The sequence below is a fragment of the Pygocentrus nattereri genome, chromosome 10, assembly GCF_015220715.1.
Source record: "Pygocentrus nattereri isolate fPygNat1 chromosome 10, fPygNat1.pri, whole genome shotgun sequence".
Taxonomy (NCBI): domain Eukaryota; kingdom Metazoa; phylum Chordata; class Actinopteri; order Characiformes; family Serrasalmidae; genus Pygocentrus; species Pygocentrus nattereri.
Genome location: NC_051220.1, coordinates 15,836,041 through 15,861,453, shown reverse-complemented (window position 1 = coordinate 15,861,453; position 25,413 = coordinate 15,836,041). Strand labels below are relative to the sequence as shown.

Below are 25,413 nucleotides of genomic sequence, written 5' to 3'. Positions count from 1 at the left end.
AAGGTGGCGGTATTGCACTTCTAAACGGTCGTTTGCCACCGCCATACAAGTGAAAGAAGAAGCGCCTCTTCCTCATGACAGAAAACAGCCCGAAGGGTTCAGTACGCAGACAAAGCTTGTAGTGAATCGGCGGAAGTTACGGGACCAATCAAATATGAAGTGCATGCATCGTACGTACTAATTTAGCTTTTTGTGTTTTGTGGATTTTTTTTCTTTCGTGATCTGCCTGCATACTCGACTTAGCACGAGCCAGTGTTTTACTGAACCTCCTTAATTTTCCTTTCCGTACAAAATCAAAGCCACCGTGGTGCGGAATACGTTTTGGTTGTGAAAATCTCCGTCAGAGACACATACGTCGTGTCATGACGTCATTAGTGGATTATGATGATTCTGACAGCGAGGAGTCCTTTCTTGGAAAGACTGACATCGTGCTTGAGAGAGAAGAGGAAAGGCGGTGGCGCACAAGTTTTACATCAGATTCCGACCTCCACTACGACAAGGAACAAACAAAACGCTATACAGCCCCCTCATGTCGTCCTAGAGAACTTCTCTCTTCGAACTGGCATCCTCAAAGAACATCTGAATATACCCAACAACCAATCAGCCCTCCTCTTCCAGCACTACACAATTCAGTGGCTGGGAGTGCAAAAAGACCTCAGCCTACCCCAGACCTCAGTCTGAGACCGTACGTGTCAAAGAGACAGAAAGTGACCACACGGGTTGAGACAGCAGAGCTAAATAATGCAAGTTCATTTAACTCACAGGCCACAAACTTGCATCTTCTCTCAGAGGTGTCAGAGAGGGTACGTCCGTTCCTAGGCAGGAAAGACAAAAGAACAGGGTTGCCTAGATACGTCCAACACCATCTTCAGGCCCACCAGGGTCCAGTCAACACAGTGCAGTGGTGCCCAGTGCCTCATCTCAGCCACCTGCTGCTCTCTGCCTCCATGGACAAGACTTTCAAGGTAAGTTTGACCTCGGTTTGGCCAGTCTGAGTTTAGATGAGGGTTCGTTTTAGCTGCCACAGTTGTCCGTTAAAGAAATAGGAAAGTTTTGCAAGTTAAAATGAGGGTTCCTAGGCTTTGGCTTGGGTGAAGACCTCTAAAAAACCTTTATATTGGTATAACGTTAGTACGTTTACGTTAAGTTGAGGTTATTAAAAAGTTATTGAAACTTGCTCATCTTGCTTTTAAAAATGGTTCTTAAAAGGATTTTACCCCAGGTTCCTTAGAGAACTACACACAGTTTGTCTAGTGCACCCTTTACTTTTAAGAGTATAAAAAGGCTTTAGATTTATGTTCCAGCACGTGATCTTAAATCAGCAGATATGGACCTTCTGCAAATACTTTCCGTAAGATACGGAAAACGTGGAGAGGCCCCATTCAGTTGTTATGCTTCTAAACTGTGGAACTCAATTCCACGTTTTAGTAGTCTGTCCACACTTTTAAAAAACATCTAGAAACAGATCTCTGTAACTTAGCATTTCAAGAAAATTCTGTCTTATGGTATTTCTTTTTTTATTTGATCTGTGTCATTTTCACATGACTCTAAATGAATACTTTTATACGTGTGTGTGTGTGTGTGTGTGTGTGTCTGTCTGTCTGTAAAAATGCAAAAACAAAAACCAGAATTCAAAGATTTGCAAATCTCATAGACCCATATTTATTTTACAATAGAACATAGAACAGATGTTGAAAGTGAGACATTTTACGGTTTCATGAAAAACATTAACTCATTTAGAACATTTAGAAATCGGACAGGGCCATGTCTCCCTTTGTGTAGCAACCCCTCTTCTTTTAACAACAGTCTGTAAATGTCTGGAAAGAAAGGAGACCAAATGCTGGAGTTTTGTGAGCATATGTTGTTCTGAAACCTCTATATACTGTTTGGCATTGAAAACAAGCTGGATGGTCACTTTCCTCAGTCAGCCAGACACAGCATCTGTTTTTGTTTTTTTTTTTTTAAAGAATTGAAAATTTTCATTAATCTGACAACAACATCTGGTATTGACCGTCAGCCTTGTCCCTTGCATACAGGGATTTCTCCTGATTCTCGGAATCTTTTGATAATATTATGCACTGTAGATGATGGGATATCCAAAGTCTTCGCAATTTTATATTGAGAAACATTTTTCTGAAATTGTTCCAAAATTTTAGACCCAGTTTTTCCCAGATTGGTGAACCTCTGCCCATCTTTGCTTCTGTGAAACTCTGCCTCTCTAAAATGGTCTTTTTATAGCTAATCATGTGAGTTAGTTGCAAATTGCTCCTCTAGCTGTTTTTATTAGTATCAATTACTTTTTCCAGCCTTTTGTTGCCCCTGTCCCAACGTTCTTTAGATGGGTTGATGCCATCAAAATCTAAACGAGTTAATGTTTTTCATGAAATGTTAAAATGTCAAACTTTCAACATATGATATGTGTCTGTGTGTCACTATGGGTCTATGAGATTAGGTGATTTTGAACTAAATTGATTAACTAAAGCATCCAATCACATGAAGAAAGTGTATGGCAATCTGTCCCTGGCGCAACTAATTACAGAACACGAATGAACTTGCTTGACGTCACCAAGTCAACATTAAAAGATTTTATTTTGTCCAACTGATCTGATAAAATGACTTCTATAGGTGTATTTCATCCTGGTTTTAGTGACATTAGAAACACTAACATAAAACAAGCAGGCTCTTGGATGGTCATTAGAAGAAATAAAAAAATTTTATGACCAAGACTTTTTGAAATGACCTGGAGCTCTGAGACATTCCTTACACTTCTGAAATCCCAAACATAGCATTAGACCATTTTATTAAAATATTCCTGAAGCAATCAACTCTGAAATATCTTCTTTGCTCTCAATGCAATGAATAAAGCATGGGCCCTCGCAAGAAGATTTCACAACCAAGAGCTCTCTTTTGCCTGGGGTCTGGACATTTATAAGTAACTCTAATATGATCTATACTATTTGCCCTAATAACTGTCTTTAATATAATGTCTTCAAAAAGAACTATAAGAATCAAAGAATATCAACAAAATTGAAAAAGGAAAAAAAGGAATGAAAAAAGAATTCGGCCACAGTGTTCTTGTGGAATAAGGATGTATATCTTCACCACTAAGGTCGATTCGATACACATCTCGATACACTGCCACCGATACGATATAATTGCGATACTCTGAAACCCCTTGTTGATACGATGCGATACAAATCACTCCTGTTCACGATATGATGCGATTCAAAAATGATTTGATAACGATATGACTTAATTATATGAGGATTCGGTTTGATAAGTGATCATTCGATACAGTTAGTTGAGGTTTGAGGATGTATTGGCCTAACCCATCAGTTTTCTTAACTCAATAGCACAATTCTACTTTACTCTCTAACAATTTAAGGGATGTATGCATCTGGTTGTTTTCAATGGAGCAAAACCAATACATAATATAAAAAAATGCATAATTCAGTATATTCAGACAGAGCATTAATTTATTCAACTGAATTATTCAGTTATATTCTCCATCTATATTTATACGAAACGTGGAGTTAGCTGCCCGGGGGCGTGTTTTGCCTAAATAAGCTTGCGATAGACCTGCCACCTCCTTTGCTACTGCTCAGTGTGGCTCGTGTTTCAGCAGGATCCGAAGAAAACGAGGGGGTAGCGGCCGCAGAGATGTCCACACCGTGCCGTCTCTTCATGTGTGTCGCCAGGTTCGTTGTGCTACTAACGTATTTGATAGCCCCACGGCATTGTTTGCAGATTGCGCGCGTCTTGTCAAGTTGACCACCTCGCTTAAAAAACCCGAAATGTTGCCACACGTTTGATTTGTGTGTCTTTAAATATCTCTTTGTCATTGCTAATGCTCTCGTTTCCCTCCATCTTTGTTGTGTACGTCTGCGTGCTTGCGTCAGTACCTGAGGACACGATCGTGCATTTATGTTGCCTCAAAAAAAAGAAATCAATAAAAATAAAAAATATGTTGCCTCAGAAAATACGTTAGAATAAGGAATAGATACTGGAAAACAAAACACCCGATTTAACCATCGTATTTGCCAATGCAAAAAGGCTAGAGGAGATGCACCGTAAATTCGCCCGCAAATTAAACCCGATGCACCTTGAATCTACCGGTGCAGTCGAATCACAGACGTGTGCCGACTCACCGATGTGAATCGGTGAATCTCCCCATCCCTATTGTGGAAGGAAGGAAAAGGCCTTCGCTTTATTGAGCATCAAATGGCAAGATGGTTCCCAGTTAACCACAATGCAAATAACATCTCAAAACATCCCTTTTTGTTCCTCTTTGGTGTGATGAGGTAATGTCCCCACCCTGTTTACACATTATTGTACCATTTCAGTTCACATTATCTCCTTACACCTTCTTTGGTAACCTTTAGAACTAAATACCTAAATGCATATAAACAATAAACAAAAACAGTGAGCACAGGGGTCCCCCCCCTTCTGTACACGCTCTTCACGTATGGCTGTGTGGCCTCCCAGAACGACACCAGCATCATCAAGTTTGCTGATGATACTACAGTAGTTGGCAAATTACTGGTGGGGACGAGACAGAGTACAGGAAGGAGGTGGCTGAGCTGGTGGCCTGGTGTTATGACAACAATCTTTCCTTGAATGCAGAAAAAACCAAAGAAATTATTGTTGATCCAAGGCGGAAACAGGAGTTCCACACACCCCTGTAAGACAGAGATGGAGAGGGTGAAAACCTTCAAATTCCTCAGTATCCACATCAGTGAGGATCTCACCTGGTCTGACAACACACACCTCATCATCAGGAAGTCGCAGTAGCCACTGTACTTTCTAAGAAGTCTGAGGAAATTTGGCATGCCAGGCAAAATTCTCAGCACTACAGGACATTTATCACACCAGGGTCATCAGGAGGGCCCACAACATCATCAGGGACAGTACACACCCCCAGTACAGACTCTTAACACTTCTATCTTCAGGCAGACGTTACAGGAGTGTGAAGTGCAGGACTACAAGACTGACCAACAGTTTCTATTCACAGGCAATCAGGCTGGTGAATGCCTCACTTAATACTCTTCCCCCACACCCACTCTGAACTGGTTTAACCTTGCACTCAATAGCTGCACCTTACCTACACTGTTAGAACAGTTGTTGCTGTTAGAACAAAACTGTTTACATCTATCACCTGCACAGAACAATATTATTTACTGTTGACATCTATCACCTGCACAGAACACTACCGTTTACTGTTTACATCTGTTACTCGATGCACTTTATGAACAGCTCTGCTCTACATATTTGCACATACACTCATGTAACTTTAATTTTATTTCAACTTTGCACATGCTATACATTTTTACTTTTAGCTACTGTTTTAGAGTTATTCTTATATTTTCTTTTTTTTTATTCTAAGATTATATTTGGTGACTGGAGGAACAGCAAAGTAAGAATTTCATTGTACAGTGTAACTGCCTGTTCTGCTGTGCATATGATGATAAAACTCTTGAATCTTAAATGTGATGTCTTTTTTATTTATTTATTTTTTTGGACCCACTCTGGTCTGACTCTTACCAGATTGTTCTCTCCTTGCAGGGCCCTCTTGCGCAACATACGTACAAGCGTGTACCTCAGCTATAACTTAAACTGTCACCTGTTACAGCTCCATTCTGTGGGCCCAGAAACTATTTCCCTGTTATAGTACTACTGCATACAGTCCATAGTCTGCTTCCCTATATTACCTTATTGTGGAGGCTCTCTAGTCAGCCAGTATTTAGTATTAATTACTAATCAGGGAATGTTTTATGAAATCTTTCCCATCAAAGAAATGGTGACAGATCAATGGCTTTAGGCAGCTAAGGAATAAATTTACTTTCTTCATTCGAAAAAGCTATAGCAGCACATTGGCCTCAGTTATTCACAAATTCAACTTCAGTCTCCTTTCAATTCTAGGAGAGAATTAGTCTGCTTAAAAACAAATTAGTACCTATTCCAACCCTTAAACAATCTTAAATAATGATTGTCAGGTTTCTGATCAATTAGAGCGCCATCAATCATACTGTTAGACATGGTCTCTTTATCATTCATCCTTTCTCTCCTCACATAGTAGCTAATTCTCTAAACACCAACACTAAAGAAAAGTACAAGGGGAATAGTTTGGACCTCTGTGTTCTAAACCTTGTGAACCCAATCATTTTTGAACACATGACATATTTTTATCTATAACTCTTATCAAGCAGAATTCCCAGTACCTGAAAAGCAGCACATGTAATTCCACTACACAAAGGAGGCGATTCCTCAGACCTTAATAACTATAGAACCATATTGAAATTGTCATACTTAGCCAACATCTTAATCAATTTAAAGAACTGCATTTCTCCCTGGAAATTCAGTTTTGCCAGATTACCAATCTGACTCTCATCTGAAAAGAAGCGTTGCGTAGTCATTTTCATTGATCCCTCTGAAGCCTTTGATACATTTGATCATTCTCTACTTTTAAAAATTCTACATAATATAGGTTTTGACCATAAAGCTACCAAATGGATTAGAAAGTGTCTCTCCAATAGACAGCAGTGTGTGGTCCAAATTAAATCAGAGCTACTACCAGCAACTATAGGGGTCTCTCAAAATTTGGTCCTCAGACCAGTAGTACTTAATATTTATATTAAAGGCACTGCCGCCTCCATTGTCAGTTGCAAAGTACATTTATATGCTGATAGCACCATTTGAAGCAACTCAGTAATACCAATTACTGTCACGTAAACATGTTAAACTCTTACACTCTAACCACCTTCACTCAGTCTACAGCTGTTTGATTTTAGTCAACTTGTAATTTGATTTTTGGTATGTTATTGTTTTATATTTATCATTATTTTTATTTATTTGATAAGCTTTTACTCTTTGCTTACTGTTATAATTCTGTTATAAAATTGGTATAAAATTTGTTATAAAACCGCCATCTCATTTGTGGAGCCTTGTCTAAATGATTCTAAGCGGTAATCTTTCTAATTTTACTATTTTAGTGATAAATACTACATTGACATCTGTTAACTGTGAGCTGCTCTTTTTTCATTCTATTTTATCTGCTACATTCCATTCCACTCATTCTTCTCTCTCTTCAGTCCATTGCCACACTTTCTGATGCTGTGTCTGTGCCAGGCTTTGTTCAGTAATGGAATTCAGGGAAAAAAAAATAGATCAGACTGTCAGAGAGCTTTAAAGCAGTACTCTACCATTTAGCAGAGGGCAAAAGGAAGAATAAATCATTAGTTAGGCCTCTGCTACAGACCACGCTCTCAGTTTAGTCCCTAAGGGTCTGTTGCAGTGCAGGCTTGTTGTACACTTGAAAGTTCTTTTTCTTAGTATAAAAATTTTCATCTTACTCCAATCTTACTCAAATCCTTTAAATCATGTATTTCACTGTATTGTATAATGGTACAAAGACAACAGATTAACTGTTAAAACAGAGATTTTATTGTTTTTTGAAAAATCGAGGCCCATTTGAATTTGATGGCCACAACGTGTTTCAAAAATGTTGGGCCGAGAGCAACAGAAGACTGATTAAACACCTGGTAGTTAATTGGCAACAGGTCAGTAACATGACTGGGTATAATAGAAGCATCCCAGAGAGGCTGAGTGTTTCAGAAGTAAAGATGAGTGGTAGGGTTCACCACTCTGTGAAAGATTGCACAAGTAAATAGTGCAACAATTCAAGGATAACGTTTCTCAAGGTCACATTTTCCCACTCACCATAAAAACTACTTAAATAGTAAAGTTATTTAAGTTAATCTTAGGAAATAGTTTTCATGTTCTTCACAAACACAAGTGATTGCTTTTAAAATAGTAATTTATTGATACAAAGATGTGTAGGTAATCATACTAGAGTAATGGATATGCAGAGTAAACTAAACATGAGATTCACCTAAAGTCTAACTTTTAATAAAAAGATGAGGGAACAGGGCAGGACCTGAACTTCAGTGCAGGTATTGTGCATAATTTAATTGATTCCTGCAAACCTAACACAATGTGGGAAATTCCCGCAGACATCTAAAGTGATGTTCAAAAATGTTTAGCCAATGTTTGAACCGGTGTGGAATGCAGGATGACTGACCAAATGGACTGACTTCTGCTCTGGACAACACACTTGGCACGCTCTCTCTCCCTCTATCTCTGAGCTTACCAGCACCCCCTGCTGCTGCAGCACCTCTCGCTAATGTTTACAGACAGGTTTCAATGATGTGGACTTGAAGGCATGTAAACATGGACGGCAGGCTAAAGCATAAATGTACATAATCTGAAATGTTGCTATCGAGGTTTAAAGCTGTAGATAAATGGTTAAAGTGATGTCTGATGACTGTGGAGTGTATTAAGGCTGTTTACTGAAATTCACTGGTAGACCATGCCTTAAATTCACTGGTGCCTTAAATCCAATCGAACCTAATTAGGTATAGGTTCTACAATCCTGCAGTTTCATTGTTCTAGGTAGAAAGCTGCTGGATGTGAAACATATTTTTGAGTGTAGAATAATAATTAAAAAGGGAAAGTTTGTGAACTAATTTTAAGTTGGCTTGTCAAAGCCTGCTAATTAGATAGATAGATAGATAGATAGATAGATAGATAGATAGATAGATAGATTCAACCTTATTGTCATTACTCAGTACAAGTACATGGTTGTAAAGTTACATATGTTGTAAAGTTAAACATCGTGAACTGACTTAGTCTCATGGCTGTACAGCGTGTTAAAGCTGTAGTATGTTAAATGCACTGATACCTTGAATCCACTGAAAATGAAGTTCACTGCTGTCTTAAATCTCCTTCCACTGATATCTTAATTGCACTGGTAACTTAATACGCTTAAACCTTATGTTCACTGCTACCTTAAATCCACTACTAACTTAAATTTCTTTCTACCTTAAATCCACAGTTTTTTTTGTTGTTGTTGTTGAAAGGTTTGGGATGGTGCAGCCAGTGGGCGGTGCCTTCGCACTTGTTCTGTACACTGTGGGGCTGTTCGAGATGTTTGTTGGCTGCCATGTGGACGACGCATCTTATCTGGCTCCTTTGATAACATGGCTGCCGTGACCGATGTGGAGACAGGTGTGTTATTATATACTTGCCCACCTAGTGTTGTCTGCTATACAGAGAATCTAGATCAAGATGTTTTTAAATAAATATTAATATATGGGGCCATTGGGAAATTAACATTATCTGCTCTTTTAAGTCAAAAGTAGAATCTGAGTGTCCTGCTTCTTCAGCAGTAATCAGTTATCTTGATACTGCTGGGAGGACCTTATACTGTAGCAGTATTCATAGCTATGTAGTTTCTGTACAGTAAATTATCTTTACGTATGTGATGCAACAAACATGAGCACCATCATCATAATCATTAACTGCTTAGTCCAGATACGGTCGCGGTAGCAGTTGGGAGAGCAGAGAATCCGAAACGACCCTGTCCCCTGCAACTTCCTCCCAAGCCGCTCCCATTCCAACTTGGAGATATAATCCCTCCAGCGGGTCCTCGGACAACCCCGGGGTCTTGACCCAGTAGGCCGTGCCTGGCACACCCCTACCAGCAGGCGTCCAAGGAGCATCTGGATCAGGTGCCCGAACCACCTGGCTGGCTTCTCTTGATGTGGAGGAGTAATGGCTCTACTCTGAGCTCCTTACCCTATCAAATCGAGCGTAGTCCGCCACACTGTGAAGAAAGCTAATCTCACGATCCCTCTTCCCATCACTCATGAACAAGACCTCTAGATACTTAAACACCTGGGGCAAGTCCTTTGACCTTACCTGGAGTGGGCATGCCATCCTTTTCTGGGCTAGAACCATGAACTCGGAGGTGCTGATCTGCATACCAACCACTTCACACTCAGCTGCAAACTGCACCAGTGAGCGCTGGAGGCATCCACGTGATCCAGCCAAGAACAAAATCATCTGCAAATAGCAGAGACTCCACCCTCCGGCCTCCATACATAACACCCTCCTGACCTCAGCTATACCTTGACACCCTGTCCATGAATATCGTGGACAGGAGTGGAGACAAGGCACAACTAGTCCAACACTAACACTGACACAGTCTGACTTAATGCAGAGTAATGCACAGCTCTCACTCTACCATACCTAGAACTATAAATTTATATAATTAGTATTTCAAATAATGAATCTCATGCAACTGGAGATATAAAATTACTTTAAATTAGTACTTTCAATGTTTTTATATTTTAATACAAACCTATTTCTAAAAAAGTTGGCACACTGTGCAAAATGTAAATAAAAATGGAATGCAGTGATGGGCCAATAATTGAAAAAATTATTGTTTTTTGAAAAATATGTGCTATTTTTTGTATATTTTAAATATTTTTAAAAAATTATTTGTCCAGAAAGTGCAAGTCAAACATTGTCCACAATCGGCAAACATTACAAGACATCGGAAAATGCTGTAAGCACTTAATGCTCAGCCTATTGTTTCACCTGTATTTTTCACCCCTGAGGCCTGAAGTTGATCACAGCCGTGCCACAGATCGGAAGACACCAATGACGGCCTTGTGAATATAAACCAAGAGTCAGACTTGCAACAAAATGCCAAACCAGTACCTGTTGTGTTTTTAATGAAATTATTTGGAGTTCATGATGGTATGATGCAGGCTCTATTACCCTCATATGGAATTTACTGTGGTTATTACTGTTTACATCTCATCCACTCATCATTGAGGGCCTTAAACCAGACTGATCATCAGCACGTCTCCTGTCTGACGTTAGGGGAAAACATGCTGGTTCATGTCTACACAAATGTCTAGGAGGTCTACATGAGTGACCACATCTCTCTACTGTGGAAGCCCATCTGTCACTGGATTCATTAAGAAGGGTATAGATGATCTGACTCAAAATAAAGCAAATTCGCACAGTTCTAAACTAAAAGCCATGGATGTACAGTGCAGTGCACAGTCTGAAAAAAGGACATGATGTAGCCTTCAAAGCTGGCAGCAGTAAGCAACCTAAAAGGCTGACATCAGGGCTGCAGCACACAAAAACAGGGCACAAACTGCGCCCTACTTCAACACCAACCAGGTCCTGAAAGCGTGTGCTAGCCAGGTTGCTGCCACCTTTACAGACAACTTCAACATTTCCCTAGCACAGTCTACCTTTCCCACCTGCTTTGAAGCCACAACAATCATTCCAGTCCCAAAGAAACCATCTCATCCATAAACGACTACTACCTCATCGCTCTCATGCCAAAAGCGACAAAGTGCTTCAGGAGACTGATCTTAGCTCACATAAAGTGCAGTCTTCCTAGCCCCCTTTGTTTTGCTTCACACAGACAGAGCTACTGATGCAATGTCCTTGGATTTGCTCGCTGCTTCTAGCCACCTGTAAAGAACGAACACCTATGTCAGAATGTTGTTTATTGACTTCAAGGCTGCCTTAAATACCATCATTCCATCCAGACTTGTCTCCAAGCTAAATATTTTTGGAATAAATCACACACTGTACAGCTGGATCATAGATTTACTCACCTGCACACTTAGCACAGAATGGCCAACAGGGCTGTGTCCTTTAACCAATGCTCTATTCACTGTACACAAGGATGAAGTAATTCTTCTTACTGTGTGGTGCACTGCCAAGAACCTCAATTTTAGCAAAACCAAGGAGTTGATTGTTGAGTTCATGAGTAGAGTGCACACACCACTGCATATTGAATGGATGGATGATGGTGGAAAAAATGAGCAACTTCAGGTTCTTTGGTGTCCACATAGCCGGGGATCTCATCTGGTCACTCAACACATTTTCTTCAAGACCCAACAACACCTCCACTTTTTCCAAAGGCTGAAGTGAGTCAGCTTATACAGGTCCACTAATATGAATTATGCTCCCCCTTTTAGCCCAGAGGGTGTGATGTCCATGATTTCCAAAATTAATTAAAAATTTTGATTTGTCAGACCAAATGTCATTTTTCCATTTCACCTTAGTCCAGCTTAAACAAGCTTGACCCAGAGAAGGTGGCTTCTCTGGTAAGCTCTTTTGATTCCCAATCATATTATTGATCTGTTGCCAATTAATCTAATTACTTGTGCGATTTTTTTTTTTCTTCTCCATAACACAACTTTACCTGTTGTTGGCATCAAATTCAAAATGTGCACATATTTTTTGAAAGAACAACCAATGACCATAACTTTTACTTATTAAACTGTATTCTCTGGCAGATCATCACCAAGAATCTTTTTAATTAACTTGTAAAATGTGCAGTTACTTTTTTAATTTGACAAGAAGATTTACACAACACAATATGCAGCCATTCAGCATTATTGATTGGATATTATTAACTAAATCATAAAAAACAAACAGTGTAACGGGAAGCAAAAAAAAGGAAAGAGAAAAACATCAACAATTCTTCAATAATGCCACTCTTAAAGCACTCTGTGCATTTCATTACATCACTGTTAGGTTCAGTGAACCTTAAATGTTAAAGCAATCAGTTCACATTTTAAATTAAAATGATTATTGTATTAAAGTGGAGCAGATTTCCTGTTTTTACAGAGATTTCAGGCACTCACACGTACATTCTTTCTCTCTGCAAGCACTCACGCATGCCTTTGGTGTATCACTATTTGCATGAGCCAAGACTTAAAACTTATGATAATATTAAACACGGTTGATTTTGTCATAGTGTCTAGATGAGAAAAAGACTGTCATCTTGACCACTTCCAACTAAACGATCCAAATGACACGTGCATGACGCGACTCTAGCAAGATCCTCATGATTTTATTCTGACATTCGATATTTGTGTGCAACAGTGAAATCCCTTGAAAAGTCGTTTGGTGTAAGACCAGCATTAGTTGCAAATTGCTCCTCCTCCTCACTTTCAACATCTGATATGTGTTCTATGTTCTATTTTGAATAAAATATGAGTCAGTGACATTTGCAGATTATTGCATTCTGCTTTTGGTTACATTTTACACAGCGTCCCAACTTTTTTGGAATTGGGGTTGTATATCTACGGCTAGCTAGCAGCTTTAGGTTTCCTTGAATGTCCGTTGCCCTTGTTCTTGGTACATAGCTAACTGCCCTTGTTCTTGGTACATAGCTAACTGCTATCTCCTTGTAAAGGAGAAGGAGAAGCTGTAAAATAGGGACACATGAAGAGACACATGGGAGAGGAGTAGTGCTTGTGTATAATAGCTGTAGCTTTGCAATTATGTTGCCGAGACATCACGCACTGGCCCTGCTGTGAGGGCTGTGCTGCTGGAGTCGTGGGTGTGCATCTGGAGATTCTAACAGCAAGAACCCAAAAAGTTGGTGGTTGTAATTAGGAGTTAAATGGTTTTTTTTTTATTTGTGAGGTGCTGCATATGCTTTATGTATAACTTTAATCTTATATGGAATTATTTTGTGTGCTAAATTACTGGTCAGATGCTTATGTCAATGGAGTATGGGGTGTTATGGCAGTTGGAGGGAGGGCCATTGGGTGCAAGGTGTTATGGTAGTTAGAGGGAGGGCCATTGGGTGCAAGGTGTTATGGTAGTTGGAGGGAAGGCCATTGGGTGCAAGGTGTTATGGCAGTTGGAGGGAGGGCCATTGGGTGCAAGGTGTTATGGTAGTTAGAGGGAGGGCCATTGGGTGCAAGGTGTTATGGTAGTTGGAGGGAAGGCCATTGGGTGCAAGGTGTTACGGTAGTTGGAGGGAGGGCCATTGGGTGCAAGGTGTTATGGTAGTTGGAGGGAGGGCCATTGGGTGCAAGATGTTATGGTAGTTGGAGGGAAGGCCATTGGGTGCAAGGTGTTACGGTAGTTGGAGGGAGGGCCATTGGGTGCAAGGTGTTATGGTAGTTGGAGGGAGGGCCATTGGGTGCATGTTAGTTTCCTTAAACCTGTAGTTTCCTTAACCTTTGGAACTGGGAAGTAAATGGTGTTGTGTAAAATTTTGCAGTATTATACAGTAGAACAAACTTTTAGATTGACTTAAATTTTTTTCCATACTTTTACCTGCTTACTTACTTATTCCTTCATTATTCAGGTGCATTTATAAAATGAAGAAAAATGTATAGATTGTAATGGATAGGTAAAGAAGAATAAAGAGGCTCATTTTTGTCATGAGCATAATTTGTTTAAACATTATTATACCAGTCATAGTTACTATAGTTTTCAATTATAGATTCTATATTTATAGAATTAGTTGATTGGTTGAACCTTTGTCATGTGAAGCATGTTTGTAAGTTGCTTTCCTTGATGAAAACATAATACATCAGTGCATCATCGTAAACAACACCTTTAGCTGATGTCTTTAGTTGCAGTTCATAACTGCAGTTCTACCGTTGAGCATGTTGGGATCTTGCTGTTTTGTTTGTGATATTTATTTACTTTCTGACTGCCAGAAAGCACAGAGGTAGCAAAAAGACAGACTTAAGAGTCAGATTTGATTTATTTAAAGGGCATTACTGACAATGGTGGCTGAACTTTGTTTGATGCTGTTTTTGTGGAGAATAAGGCCATAGTCACAAGGACATTTTGGTCTCTCAAAAGCTGACATTTTACACATTTTGTAGATGCTAATGCTTACAAGAGTTGTGCTTGTCACCAGAGTTGAAATTTTAGGAGAAAACACTGATGTATTGATGTAATCATGTGCCTACCAAGGGGAGGGACTTTAGTGAATCACGTCAGTGTGCAAGATGGTGCAGGAACTAATTGCTGTTATTACCTCATATCCAGTGATGTATAATTCAACTTTGAAGGTCTATAAGGACAATTTATGATTTTGTTTTATTTTTTGCTTTTTTTGGTGAAAAACAGTAGGAACTGGCAGCAGTAGAGAATTTTACAGACTGCTTATGTGCATACCAGGTTAGAGATACGAAGACATTTTTATCCCATATCCTTCATAGTTGAGCTAATTACATTTCTTAATTAAAACATTGGGGAGCTTATTAATTATACAAGGAAATCCTCATCTTCTCTCCAAACTTTAGCCTTTGAGGTGACAGAATTCTCCCTCTTTCTGCACCATCAGAAGAAACCAATTAAGTCTCAAGCGGAGTGGAGTGGAGACATATTCTAGATTGCTCAGCTCACTATAAATGCCTCTCTGTAGGCTTCTTCATTGTCACTGGAGGTCAGGCTTGCAATTGTGGTGTCATCTGCTAATTTAATAATGACATATCTGTCTGTCCGTCCATCCATCCATCCATCTTTGGTACTGCAAAAAGAGAATGCATCATAAAAGTATAATGTATATTAAATTCTCCACTGTATTTTGTGTATTCATCCAACTTCAGTTTTATGATCATTTGCTATATTCCAGAGTGCAGAGGCACTTTGGAGTGTGAACATTTGTGTTATATAAAAAATAGTTTGAGTTGTTCTTTGTATATATTAAGTATAAACATAAAAAAAAAACAAAGAACACTGAGGCAGTTTTGAAAACAATTAAAATGAAATGTAAATGAAAAAAACTTCTTGACTCCAGGATGAAGGCTCATTTTTAAAGTTTTAATAGGACATGACAAAGTATTTTTAAATTGCTTTAAAAAAATGAGTGCCTTAAAGTTTTGTTTAGTTTTTTTTTGTGTTATATTGACTGTTGCCTCTGCTTTGACAGGTCAGCATTAGAGTATTAAAGTCTACATTTTAGCAGTGTGGCATAATACCAGATTCAATTACTAATTAAACATTATGCAGGCCAAAGACCATTATACATTTTTATATTATAAATGAAATAAAATTATATGTGTACATCCAAATCACTCAGTAAATTTGTTCCTGTCATGAATTTTCTGGCAACAGTGCCACAGTTCTTTTTGTGAAAGCATACCACATATAAGTAGATAGTCAAAAACATTTTAGCTAAAACATTTTTTGGCGTGGTCTCCTATATGTCTCTTTCAGTATCAGTATTTAGGTACTTAGATGCAGCAACTAACTCAGGGGGTGCACCTACAGGCAAAGTTGTATAGTAAATAAATTCAATACACACACACACACACATATATACATATACATATACACATATATATATATATATATATATATATATATATATATATATATATATATAGTGTGTGTGTTTAGGGTGGATTTTTTTTTCTCGACACTAGTATACTGCAACAATCTTTCATTTAAATTGTTTATTTAGACATGTATACCTCATGAACACTGATAGTAAAAATAGCATTAATGAAAAAACTACTGGTAAAAAAGAATAGAGCTGCTAGTTTAGGGCATTTTCATTGTTTTCAGCTCACTCAAATGGATTTCCTGTCTCAACTGTTATACCAATAAAAGTGCTTGGGCAAGACTCCTAATATTATATTTACATACAATTGGGAGTGGCTGTGGATAGCTGTTTGCTAAATAAAATATACTCATTCAAATATGAATATATGAAATTCATTATAAAATATGAAAATTTTAATTTACATAAGCGTAAATATTTAAAATACTCAATTTTAACGCCCATGACTTTGAAATGGCGTGGCCAACAAGTTCATATAGGTATGATAGTCAGGTATCCACATAATTTCATGTTGTAAAAAGTGGCCATGTACTACATATGCATATTTCAGATGAAATCCAAAGACTTACCTTAAGAATCATACATATCTGTGTGCATTGGACATAGCGTAAGTATGCCAGTAAAAATTCTCTTGTGTTTTTTTTTTTTTTCCCCTCAGGTCAGGTAGTTGCCAAGGTGGAGAACAAATTTAAGGTGACTTGTCTTGCCTTTCAACCATTGGATCCCAGTATTTTCCTATGTGGTGGGTTCAGTTCTGAGGTCAAAGCATGGGATTCCCGATCCTGCAAGGTCAGTTTGAAGATTAAGCCCCAGTGTTTTAAAATTCCAAGAGTGTTCTGGATTACCAGGGCAAAGTGGTTAAACATTTAACATGTATGCAAGTGTACTCTGCATTTGTGCAGCAGGGCCGTAGGGCTATATATGCTAAGAGACAAAAATATAGCTGTTGATAAATATTTTGGACTTGTTATATTAATAGAACATGTTTAGAATTCCTAGTTTTTAGTTGTATAGACCGAAACAAGCAGTAATGGTAGGATTTTTGTAGTGTGAGAAGTACGGTGTTGGTAATGGCTGAATGATTTTCCCCCCTCATAGATAACACTGTTTCACTGGAATGTGAAATTTTTGAAAGAACACAAGAATTAATAGGGGTTCATAATCCCAGTCCTAGAGACCCCACACTGCTCATTTTTTATGCTTTGGCTCATCTAGCACACCTGATTGACCTAATTTACAAGCTCCTTGTGTGTTGGATTGAGTGTATTAGAGAAATGCATGAGAATTATAAGAGCATGAGGTCTCCATGACTGGGACTATGAACCCCTATTTCATCTACTTTCAGAGTTTTCACTTTGCAGTGAAGTTGACTTTGGGAACCTCTGACATATAAGTAATAAGATTGTTCCAGCTTGCTTTCAGAACAAAGGATAATGGCACCAATTTTGAAATGGCAAAATGTGCTAAGAAAGAAACTCATGCCTAATGATACATTTACATTTACAGCATTTAGCAGATGCTCTTATCCAGAGCGACTTACAAGAAGTGCTTTGTCAATCTAGAGAAAGAATCTTTGCTAGTTACCAATAGGTTAGAGAAAAAGACAGTCCTGAGCTCAGATACTGCTAGAAACCTATGTCACTGCAGACACCAAGAGAAAAAGAAACAGAGTTGAACGCAAACTCTGTGCCATTCAATGCAATACAATAACAATAAGATACAATACAATAAACTACAATACAGAGTGCAGTACAATAAAAAAAGTGCAGCTTATAGTTCAATGCTCATTTAAGTGCTGTGTATGATAAAACTAGTGGCATGCTTTAGCTTAACAAATGTGGAATAATGTTGACAAAATGGCTGTTATTCATCAAAGCTATGTAAACAGAGCACAGATTTGACTGCCTTTAATGATGTATTAACTAGTCATCATCCAATTCATGAAACTTTCAAAGAACATGGGAAGAAGTGGAGATTTGATTTTTTTCAATTAACATGCTTTATTGAACAGTGTATAATGTGCATACAAAGGGGCTGACAATTCAACAACTAAGGGCAAAAGAGTTGGAAAATAAATGTCAGATTTGAACAGAAATGATGAATCGGGTTTAGCGCATGAAATCAAACACTGACTATTTTTACCGCATTTACATATCATTTACATAACATGCTCTGTCTACTGCCTAGACTTTATAGCGTAAAAATTACAGTGACTAGAAAGAATATAATGTAAAAGCAACAAAACATCTTAGTTTTTAAAGATGGTGGAATGATGTGATTGTGTATTTGAAATAATGTAAAATATTTAAGTGCTGCTTTTTTTTTGCAGTGTTTGAGTTGCATAAAACAAAATCGCAGTGTAATGTCTTTAAATGAAAAGTAGTGTTTTTATGTCAGTGTGCATGCAAAATAAGTACATCGAGTTTTACACTGGACTGCAATGTGGATAAATGATAAGTATTATTCTTATTTTGTAATTTTTTTCTTATTTATGTTATTATGGATGATATTGTTGATAATTTTGGTTAGTTAACTCAGTTAACTAACTCAAGCATTCTTTTAGGGTATTAAACATTTATGCTCAAATGTAAACACTTTCCTAGCAGACGTGAATTTGATTGTACATGCAAAATATGAAATGAATGAATACCAAAAATGTCTGTGAAATTTGCGTGTGCTCATTTTAGGATAAGATTTGAGCAACTTTGATGAAAAAGGGCCATTATGTATGCATGTTAGTGGAAAGAGATTGCAAGAGGTATGATTCACTGCATGCTGAAATATCTCAATATATCTATATCTTCTGGAGTTATTCCACCTCGGTCTGCTCCTTGAGTGAATGAAACAGGATAGTCTATCCTTCAGGCAGGCATCTAAGTTTGAGTGTTTTGTGTGCAGTTCCTAAAAGAGAGGAGTTTTTCACTTTCCAGGCCATGCAGCTGCATTTTGAAAGCTTGTTGGTGCTGCCACATCATGACCTGCATAGTATTAATGTGTTGATCTACAAACACAATTCTTCAAACATGAGTCATTAACTATAGAGTCTAAAAGTATTTCAAAGCTACTTTAAGGGTTCATTTACATGACCCACTGTGTTTGTTAATAATGTGATTGCAATTTATCATCTCACTTATTTTCTTTATTCAGGTGGTCAGCGTATACAGGGCTGGGATACAGCAGACACTGGACATCTTATTTCTGAGTGAAGGGAAAGAATTTGTGACCAGCAGTGACGCAGTCAGTCGAGACTCTGCAGATCGGACCCTTATTGCTTGGGACTTTAGGACTACAGCCAAAGTCTCCAACCAGATATTCCACGTATGAACAACCAACAGCTTAACCAGTCACCTTTTAATCATCCTAGGGTCACAAGCTCAAAAGTAACCAATTGCTATTGGTTTCCTCTTTCCTCTATATCAGTACATTTGAAATGCAAGTGGCAATAATAAATAACAACTGAATGCTTTTGACGATGAAATCTCAACAGCAATTTACATGCCTGGTATTCAAATTTAATGGTAATTTCAATGATAGAATTCCATCTAGCTTAAAATTCACACAGGAATCATTAATGGTAGCTTTAAAATAGCCACAAGAATAAAATTATACACTTGTAAAACACAGTGATACTGGTGATGTAGCTTAGGTAACAGCTGCAAGTTTAACATAGTTTATAATTTTTATTTACTTATTTGTCGCTTTTGGTATTAAACACTCTTGTATTCAGTGTTGTCAGTGGACTGAAATATATACTTTCCATATATGCATCCCATGGCACATAATACATGCATTCCATAGAAGTTCACTTAGGGCCTCATGGATTTACAACAAACAAGCAAACTTTTTATTTTAATTTATGCAACAATTCAAATCTTTTAGTTATGGTTTTTTAGTTTATATGCTTTAAAATTGCAAATACATTAAGAATATTTAAATATTTTAAGTTTAATTTCTCATAGAGTGAATAAATTAAGCTGAGATAGTAACTTGGAACAAATACAATACTAAGAATAATGTTTTGCTTTAAGTGAACTAGGTTCATCTTAAATTACTTTTCATTACTAACAGGTTAATTGATTGGACGTTGCATATTTTATGTCAGTTCAGTATTTCTTCTTTGAAAATTCATCCTTTAGTCAGTTCTCAGATTTAAAACTTGAGGTTTTATGTAGCATTCCTGCATGCTTATTAGATTTGAATGATTAATTTTTGCATTTACTTTTTGAAACTACACTATGTTCCAAATGCAATTTAAAACTTGATGGAGCAAAAAAATCAATCAATTACTTAAAAAAGACTTAAACTCTATTACTAAAAATTTCTGAAATTTAGCAGAGCCGCTAATAAAACATTACTAGAAGATATTACCTGCTTCCATTCAAAGTAAATGCGAAATAGGAGAATGTATACATAGTAATTGCTAAAGACCCTGAAATTGAAATCACACATATGAGAAATTTACAAATAAATGTAATTTTTAAGGATTTCTTTTTAGGAAAAACAAATATTTCTTTGCTTGATTTGCTGCAGGAGAGATACACCTGCCCCAGTTTGGCCCTGCACCCTCAGGAGGACTCCTTTGTTGCTCAAACCAATGGGAACTACATTGCAATCTTCTCAGCCCAGAAGCCATATCACATTAACAAGAGGAAGCGATTTGAAGGACACAAGGTCAGTGAGTTTAATTCTCTGTGCCTGCACCCCATCAAAGTGCACTGAGTTAGCAACTGATTTACACCAAATCCATACCAGGCTTTGTACAGTCTCCCCCCTCAGTTTTTCAGCATTTTGCTGTTGTCGGTACAAAGCCTTATATCTCCAAATTCTCTGTACATCAGGTACAAAACCTCATATCTCTAACTTTACAGGAAAAGGAAAAAAAACGACTTTAATGTATGCTAATGGAACCAGACTTTTTTCTAATTTATTTTGTACCATTTCTTTTGGCTCATTCTTTGAACAGAAATGATGAATCCGATTCAGTGCATTCTACGCTTAATGTAAAGGGCAACAGGCATTTTCAAATTATGTGAAAAACTGAAATACAAATGGAGTTTTCTTCTGACAGCAGTGATTTATTCAAATTATAATTTATATACAAGTTTAAGCTTGTAATTTCCAAACAGTTAGATAGACGGTCAGGAAGTGATAAAATAATAAAAAATGATGGCAAAATAAAATATTTCCTCCTGATGTTTCTGTGTCATAGGTGGAAGGTTATGCTGTGCGGTGTGAGATGTCTTCAGATGGAACAACGCTAGCTTCAGGTTGTTCTACAGGATCCATGCACTTCTATGATTGTCAGAGTGCACACAGCTTGCTAAGACTTCACGCTCATCAGCAGGCATGTGTGTGTGTGTCTTTGCACCCTGTACTACCTGCTGTAGTTGCCACATGCGACTGGGGAGGAGAGATCAAAATATGGAATTAAGGATATCATTTCCATTTCTTGCAGAGGACAATTCTAAGATTGTATTTCAAAGATGAATTATTTTTAGCTGTCTTTGACTATTTGTTAACATATAGAGTATGTATAAACCAGTATAAGCATTTACAGATGTAATGCGTCAAAGTAAAGTTTAACGTAAACCTCTCAATGTACTTTTCATTTACAAAAAGGCAGCAGTAGAGTTGGTGCAATATAGAATTAACATATACTTATACAACCATATAAAATAATTTAATGAAGAGCAGTTTTATTATGCAATGCAAAGTTAGCATATAGTGTCTGTGTGGTTTATTCATTTTTAAAACCATTCTAGGTTTTGTCAGACTACAGCCTACCTATATTGCTGTGTTAGATCAGTTCAGTGTCTTAGTTAAAGGCACCAGTTGAATTTATATTTCAGTAGATGCATCTTCTGAGTTAATGTTTTTTATTAACTGTCCTTATTATAAAAGAAAAAAAAATCACATTTTTGTGAATGTTATTATAGTATTGTATACACCATTTATATATCTGTGTGCATTATGTAAGTTCTATGTGCAAACCTTTCTGCTATTATCAGATATGGACTGAGAATCACATTAAAATGAGTTCCCATTTATGAATTCATATTTATTCATTACAGGAACATACAGCAAAATTTAGAAACATGCATCATGCAAACAACTGACTGGTTGTTTCAAGACTCTGAGGTCTGAACAGGACAGGAAGGTTTGTTAGGATCAGAGAATCCAACATAACAAGGAAAACACCAATCTTGTAATAGGAAACATAAATAATTGTATTAACTTTTTAACCTAAAAGAAAATTTTAACCTAAAAATTAGGTTTCTTAGTAAAAAACTTTGAGGGCTTGCCCCTTTTTAGGCATTTTTCACATACCGAATTTATTTCCACCTAAAACTATATACTTTCACTGTTGTATGTGTTAACATCATACTAAATAATGAACATAAAGTAGTGAGGTCCTGTCTTATTCTCAGTGAATGCTGGGATATGCTTCAGCACCCACTGCAACCCAGGAGGATAAGGGGCATGTGTGTGTGTGTGTGTGTGAGAATTTTTTTTTTTATTTCAAAATCTAAAATATTTTAAATGTTTTGTTTGCATACATGGTCATATTGAACTTCTGCAGTATCTATGTATTTCATAGCCATTGCTGATCCACTCAGCTGCAGATGCAGCAGATTTTCTGAGATTTTCTGAGGTCAATCAAATGTAGAATAGAAATTTGATATGTTCGTCATTTCAGGTGAGAATTTTTTGCCTGAATTTCGCAGCGCCTGGGAAAGATTAATTAGCCAGATAAAAAGCCAGAAATATGTCGGTGTTAACATTAAGCAAAACAATGTCAACCATAGAACTCCAAGTCAGTGCACTTTTTTCTGTGTTTAATCACAATAATGTCTTTGTAGACCATCAGTTCAGTACAAACGTTTATAAAGTAAGTTTAGAAAACATTTGAGAATAGCTATTAACTGTTTGGCAGAGGGTATACAAGCAAACGTGCTGTGGTTTTTATTTACCTAGCCCAGCTGTTTGCTGCATTTATAAACATACACTTTAAACCTGCAATATTTTTTTCAGCATATTCCTACATTTATTACAGATGACATGCCTGTTTGATAGGAGTTCTGTAAATGTAGTGTTGGTGGTAAATGACAAAGAGAGGAAGTGACAGAACAAACAGGAAATTTATTTACACTGGTCCAGTGTAAGGCAAATGGCTCCTCGAACTTTGAAAACAGGTGAAATGAAAAGGCAGATAAATAAAATATCAGAGGAAAGGATTAATTTCTTGGAAGAATAAGTGCATTCATACCTACCTTTCAAGACATACTGAAAAAACACTTTATAAATACACATTATTTTGACAAAAGAAAGATCTACATGTTACGTTATGCCACAAACTAACTTTGTAAGCCAGCGAAACTTAAGTGCAACAGAGCCTCAATGTGCAGTTTATCTGAGGGGCAAAACATGGTCATAATTATGGCAATTATGTTTCAAATCCACAAGGAAACTGATGCTGGAAACTTGATTAATGATTGCTAAGGACAAAATAGTCTAAGGAGGTGAAATTTGTATAAAAATCCAAAGTCTATTCTAAAATATTGTACATTTTACAATATGATGGCTTTTAAATTGGGAATTTCAAATGTAAATTTTAGCTGCCCTGTGTCTGTCTATCACATATACAGGGTCAATTAATAGCCAAACTCTTATTTTATTTTACACCATTCATCATAAACCTTACTTAGGTATGTTTCAGAATGCTTAATTCACAAGCTGAGCATTTGTAACTGCCAATATCAACACTGGTAGTAACTGTTGGATCACAGAAAACTGGCTCAGTTAAGCAGTGTTCCATACAGCTGTGCCTTAGTGAGACTGTCCTTTCTACTTAGTCCTGTGGTTCCAAGTTTTTGGTGCTGCGGAGAAGTCTTTCTCTGTGGCCCAGGACTTTGGAGCTTGTAGTGCTGCATATTGGATGCCTCCAGTGGATTTTGGTGTAATGACTCACCTGAGCTGATGGGGCTTGCATCTGTGTATTCTTTGTTTACATTTCCCTCCGTGTTCACCTTGTTATTTGAGCTTCCGTGAAGAAAGACACTGTTTTTGGACTTACTGCCTTCTTTTGATTGGTACATTGGTGCCTTTTCAGGCTTATACAGACCAAAACCATGTTTGGAGCTTGGTGATGGGTTCAAGTCAGGCGAGGTGGAGAAGCAGGAATTGAGCATATGGGCATGGAAGACGTCATCTCCCTCCTGAAAGCTGCTGTATAGGGGTTTCAGCTTAATCGTAGGGCCCATTGCAAAGTGCCGCTCAGAGATGCTGTAAGGGGAAATGCGGCCAGGACTCTGATAGGGGAAGGCATTGATGTCCTCAACGCTCAGCTGCCTCCAGCGCCCTGACATCTCCTCCTCAGGGATGTGGATGCTGCTGTGGGTTTCTCTTGCAACACCAGAAGAGCTCATGCTGTGGAAGGCAGTGAGCTGTGGTGAGTGGTATGGCTCACTGTAGCAGGATGCTGTTTGCATATAGGCTGGAGAGTTGCCCTTTTGCGGGCTAGCGGCCATGTGCTGGAAGCTGTGTGACCTAGGAAACCCAGGGTTGTCTTTGTCATTTGAGGATGTGCTCTTCCGCTCATAATCACCCTCTCGCCAGTCCATGTACAGAGCTAGGTGAGAGGAGGAAAGGGTGCTGCTAGGAGCTTTGCCCTTTTCATCTGAGGCTGTGCTAAAGCTTGAGTAGGAGTTGGAGGCTAGAGGGGATCCAGCTGTAAATTCATGTAAAGGAACATCATTATGGGAAAAGCTGGGGTGGAAGGAGTCCTCCTCTGGATTGGTGTCGATGGAGTTCTGGGCTTGGAGAAGGCCGGTCTCCTTGCCATGGAAGTCCACGCTTTGTCGCCGCTGTTGCCAGCGGTCATGCCGCTTGTCATCTGTGGGACAATATAGTGCGGTGTCGCTACAGTACAGGTCAGAAGATTTGTAGACCACACGGCGGTGAAGGGTGTCCACAACGCCCATTCCGTTGTTTGTCTGGATGTCCGAGTCTCGGCTCTGTGGGCTGGATGAACGTGTCGCTGGGCAGCTACTACCTGGCTCAGGCTTCTCCAGTACCTTGGCAATGACTGCAGTAGGCACAACGTCAGAGTAGGGAGTGTGGCACAGGCCCATGCTCCTTGCATGTCCATGCTTCTCTATGTGAGAACTCACCCTCTCTTGAAAGTCAGTGGGCAGCTGAGACATAGAGACTTAGAGAATCAGCAAGGAATACATGGAGCTTACAAGTTAAAAACAATACAAAGATAATTGGGTTATTGCCTGTTTACTGGTGTTGTTTTTACACCTCAGAGAAGATTACAGGTACAGTCTTTAGATACAGTGTATAAAATTATAGTTGTCCTGTAATTCCTCATTCACTGTCTACATTTTCAAGGCAGTATCACTTGATTGTTTCTGAGCCAATAAACTGCACATTTTAGG

At 38.1% G+C, this 25,413-nt stretch overlaps 2 protein-coding genes across 2 annotated transcripts in view; one reads left to right on the top strand and one right to left on the bottom strand.

Moving 5' to 3' along the window:
• Positions 1 to 22,024, top strand: wdr25 (WD repeat domain 25). Its single transcript, XM_017713842.2, has 6 exons — positions 1 to 965; positions 8,916 to 9,063; positions 16,632 to 16,762; positions 19,121 to 19,291; positions 20,504 to 20,644; positions 21,183 to 22,024. The coding sequence occupies exons 1-6, from the start codon at positions 363 to 365 to the stop codon at positions 21,402 to 21,404; spliced, it is 1,416 nt and encodes a 471-aa protein (XP_017569331.1). The 5' UTR covers positions 1 to 362; the 3' UTR covers positions 21,405 to 22,024.
• A 531-nt stretch (positions 22,025 to 22,555) lies between these two features.
• The window catches only part of LOC108437015 (brain-enriched guanylate kinase-associated protein), a 43,972-nt gene continuing 41,114 nt past the window's right edge, over positions 22,556 to 25,413 (bottom strand). Inside the window, exon 7 of the mRNA XM_017713836.2 lies at positions 22,556 to 25,167. Coding sequence (XP_017569325.2) covers positions 23,770 to 25,167 — 1,398 coding nt within the window. The 3' untranslated portion in view covers positions 22,556 to 23,769. The remainder of the gene's footprint in view (positions 25,168 to 25,413) is intronic.

Bases quoted from the DNA above. Each gene is read 5' to 3' on its own strand.
- wdr25 (XM_017713842.2), top strand. From the start codon at position 363: ATGACGTCATTAGTGGATTATGATGATTCTGACAGCGAGGAGTCCTTT. The intron at 9,064-16,631 runs GTGTGTTATTAT...TTTTCCCCTCAG, and splicing joins CGTGACCGATGTGGAGACAG to GTCAGGTAGTTGCCAAGGTG. The intron at 16,763-19,120 runs GTCAGTTTGAAG...TTCTTTATTCAG, and splicing joins GGGATTCCCGATCCTGCAAG to GTGGTCAGCGTATACAGGGC.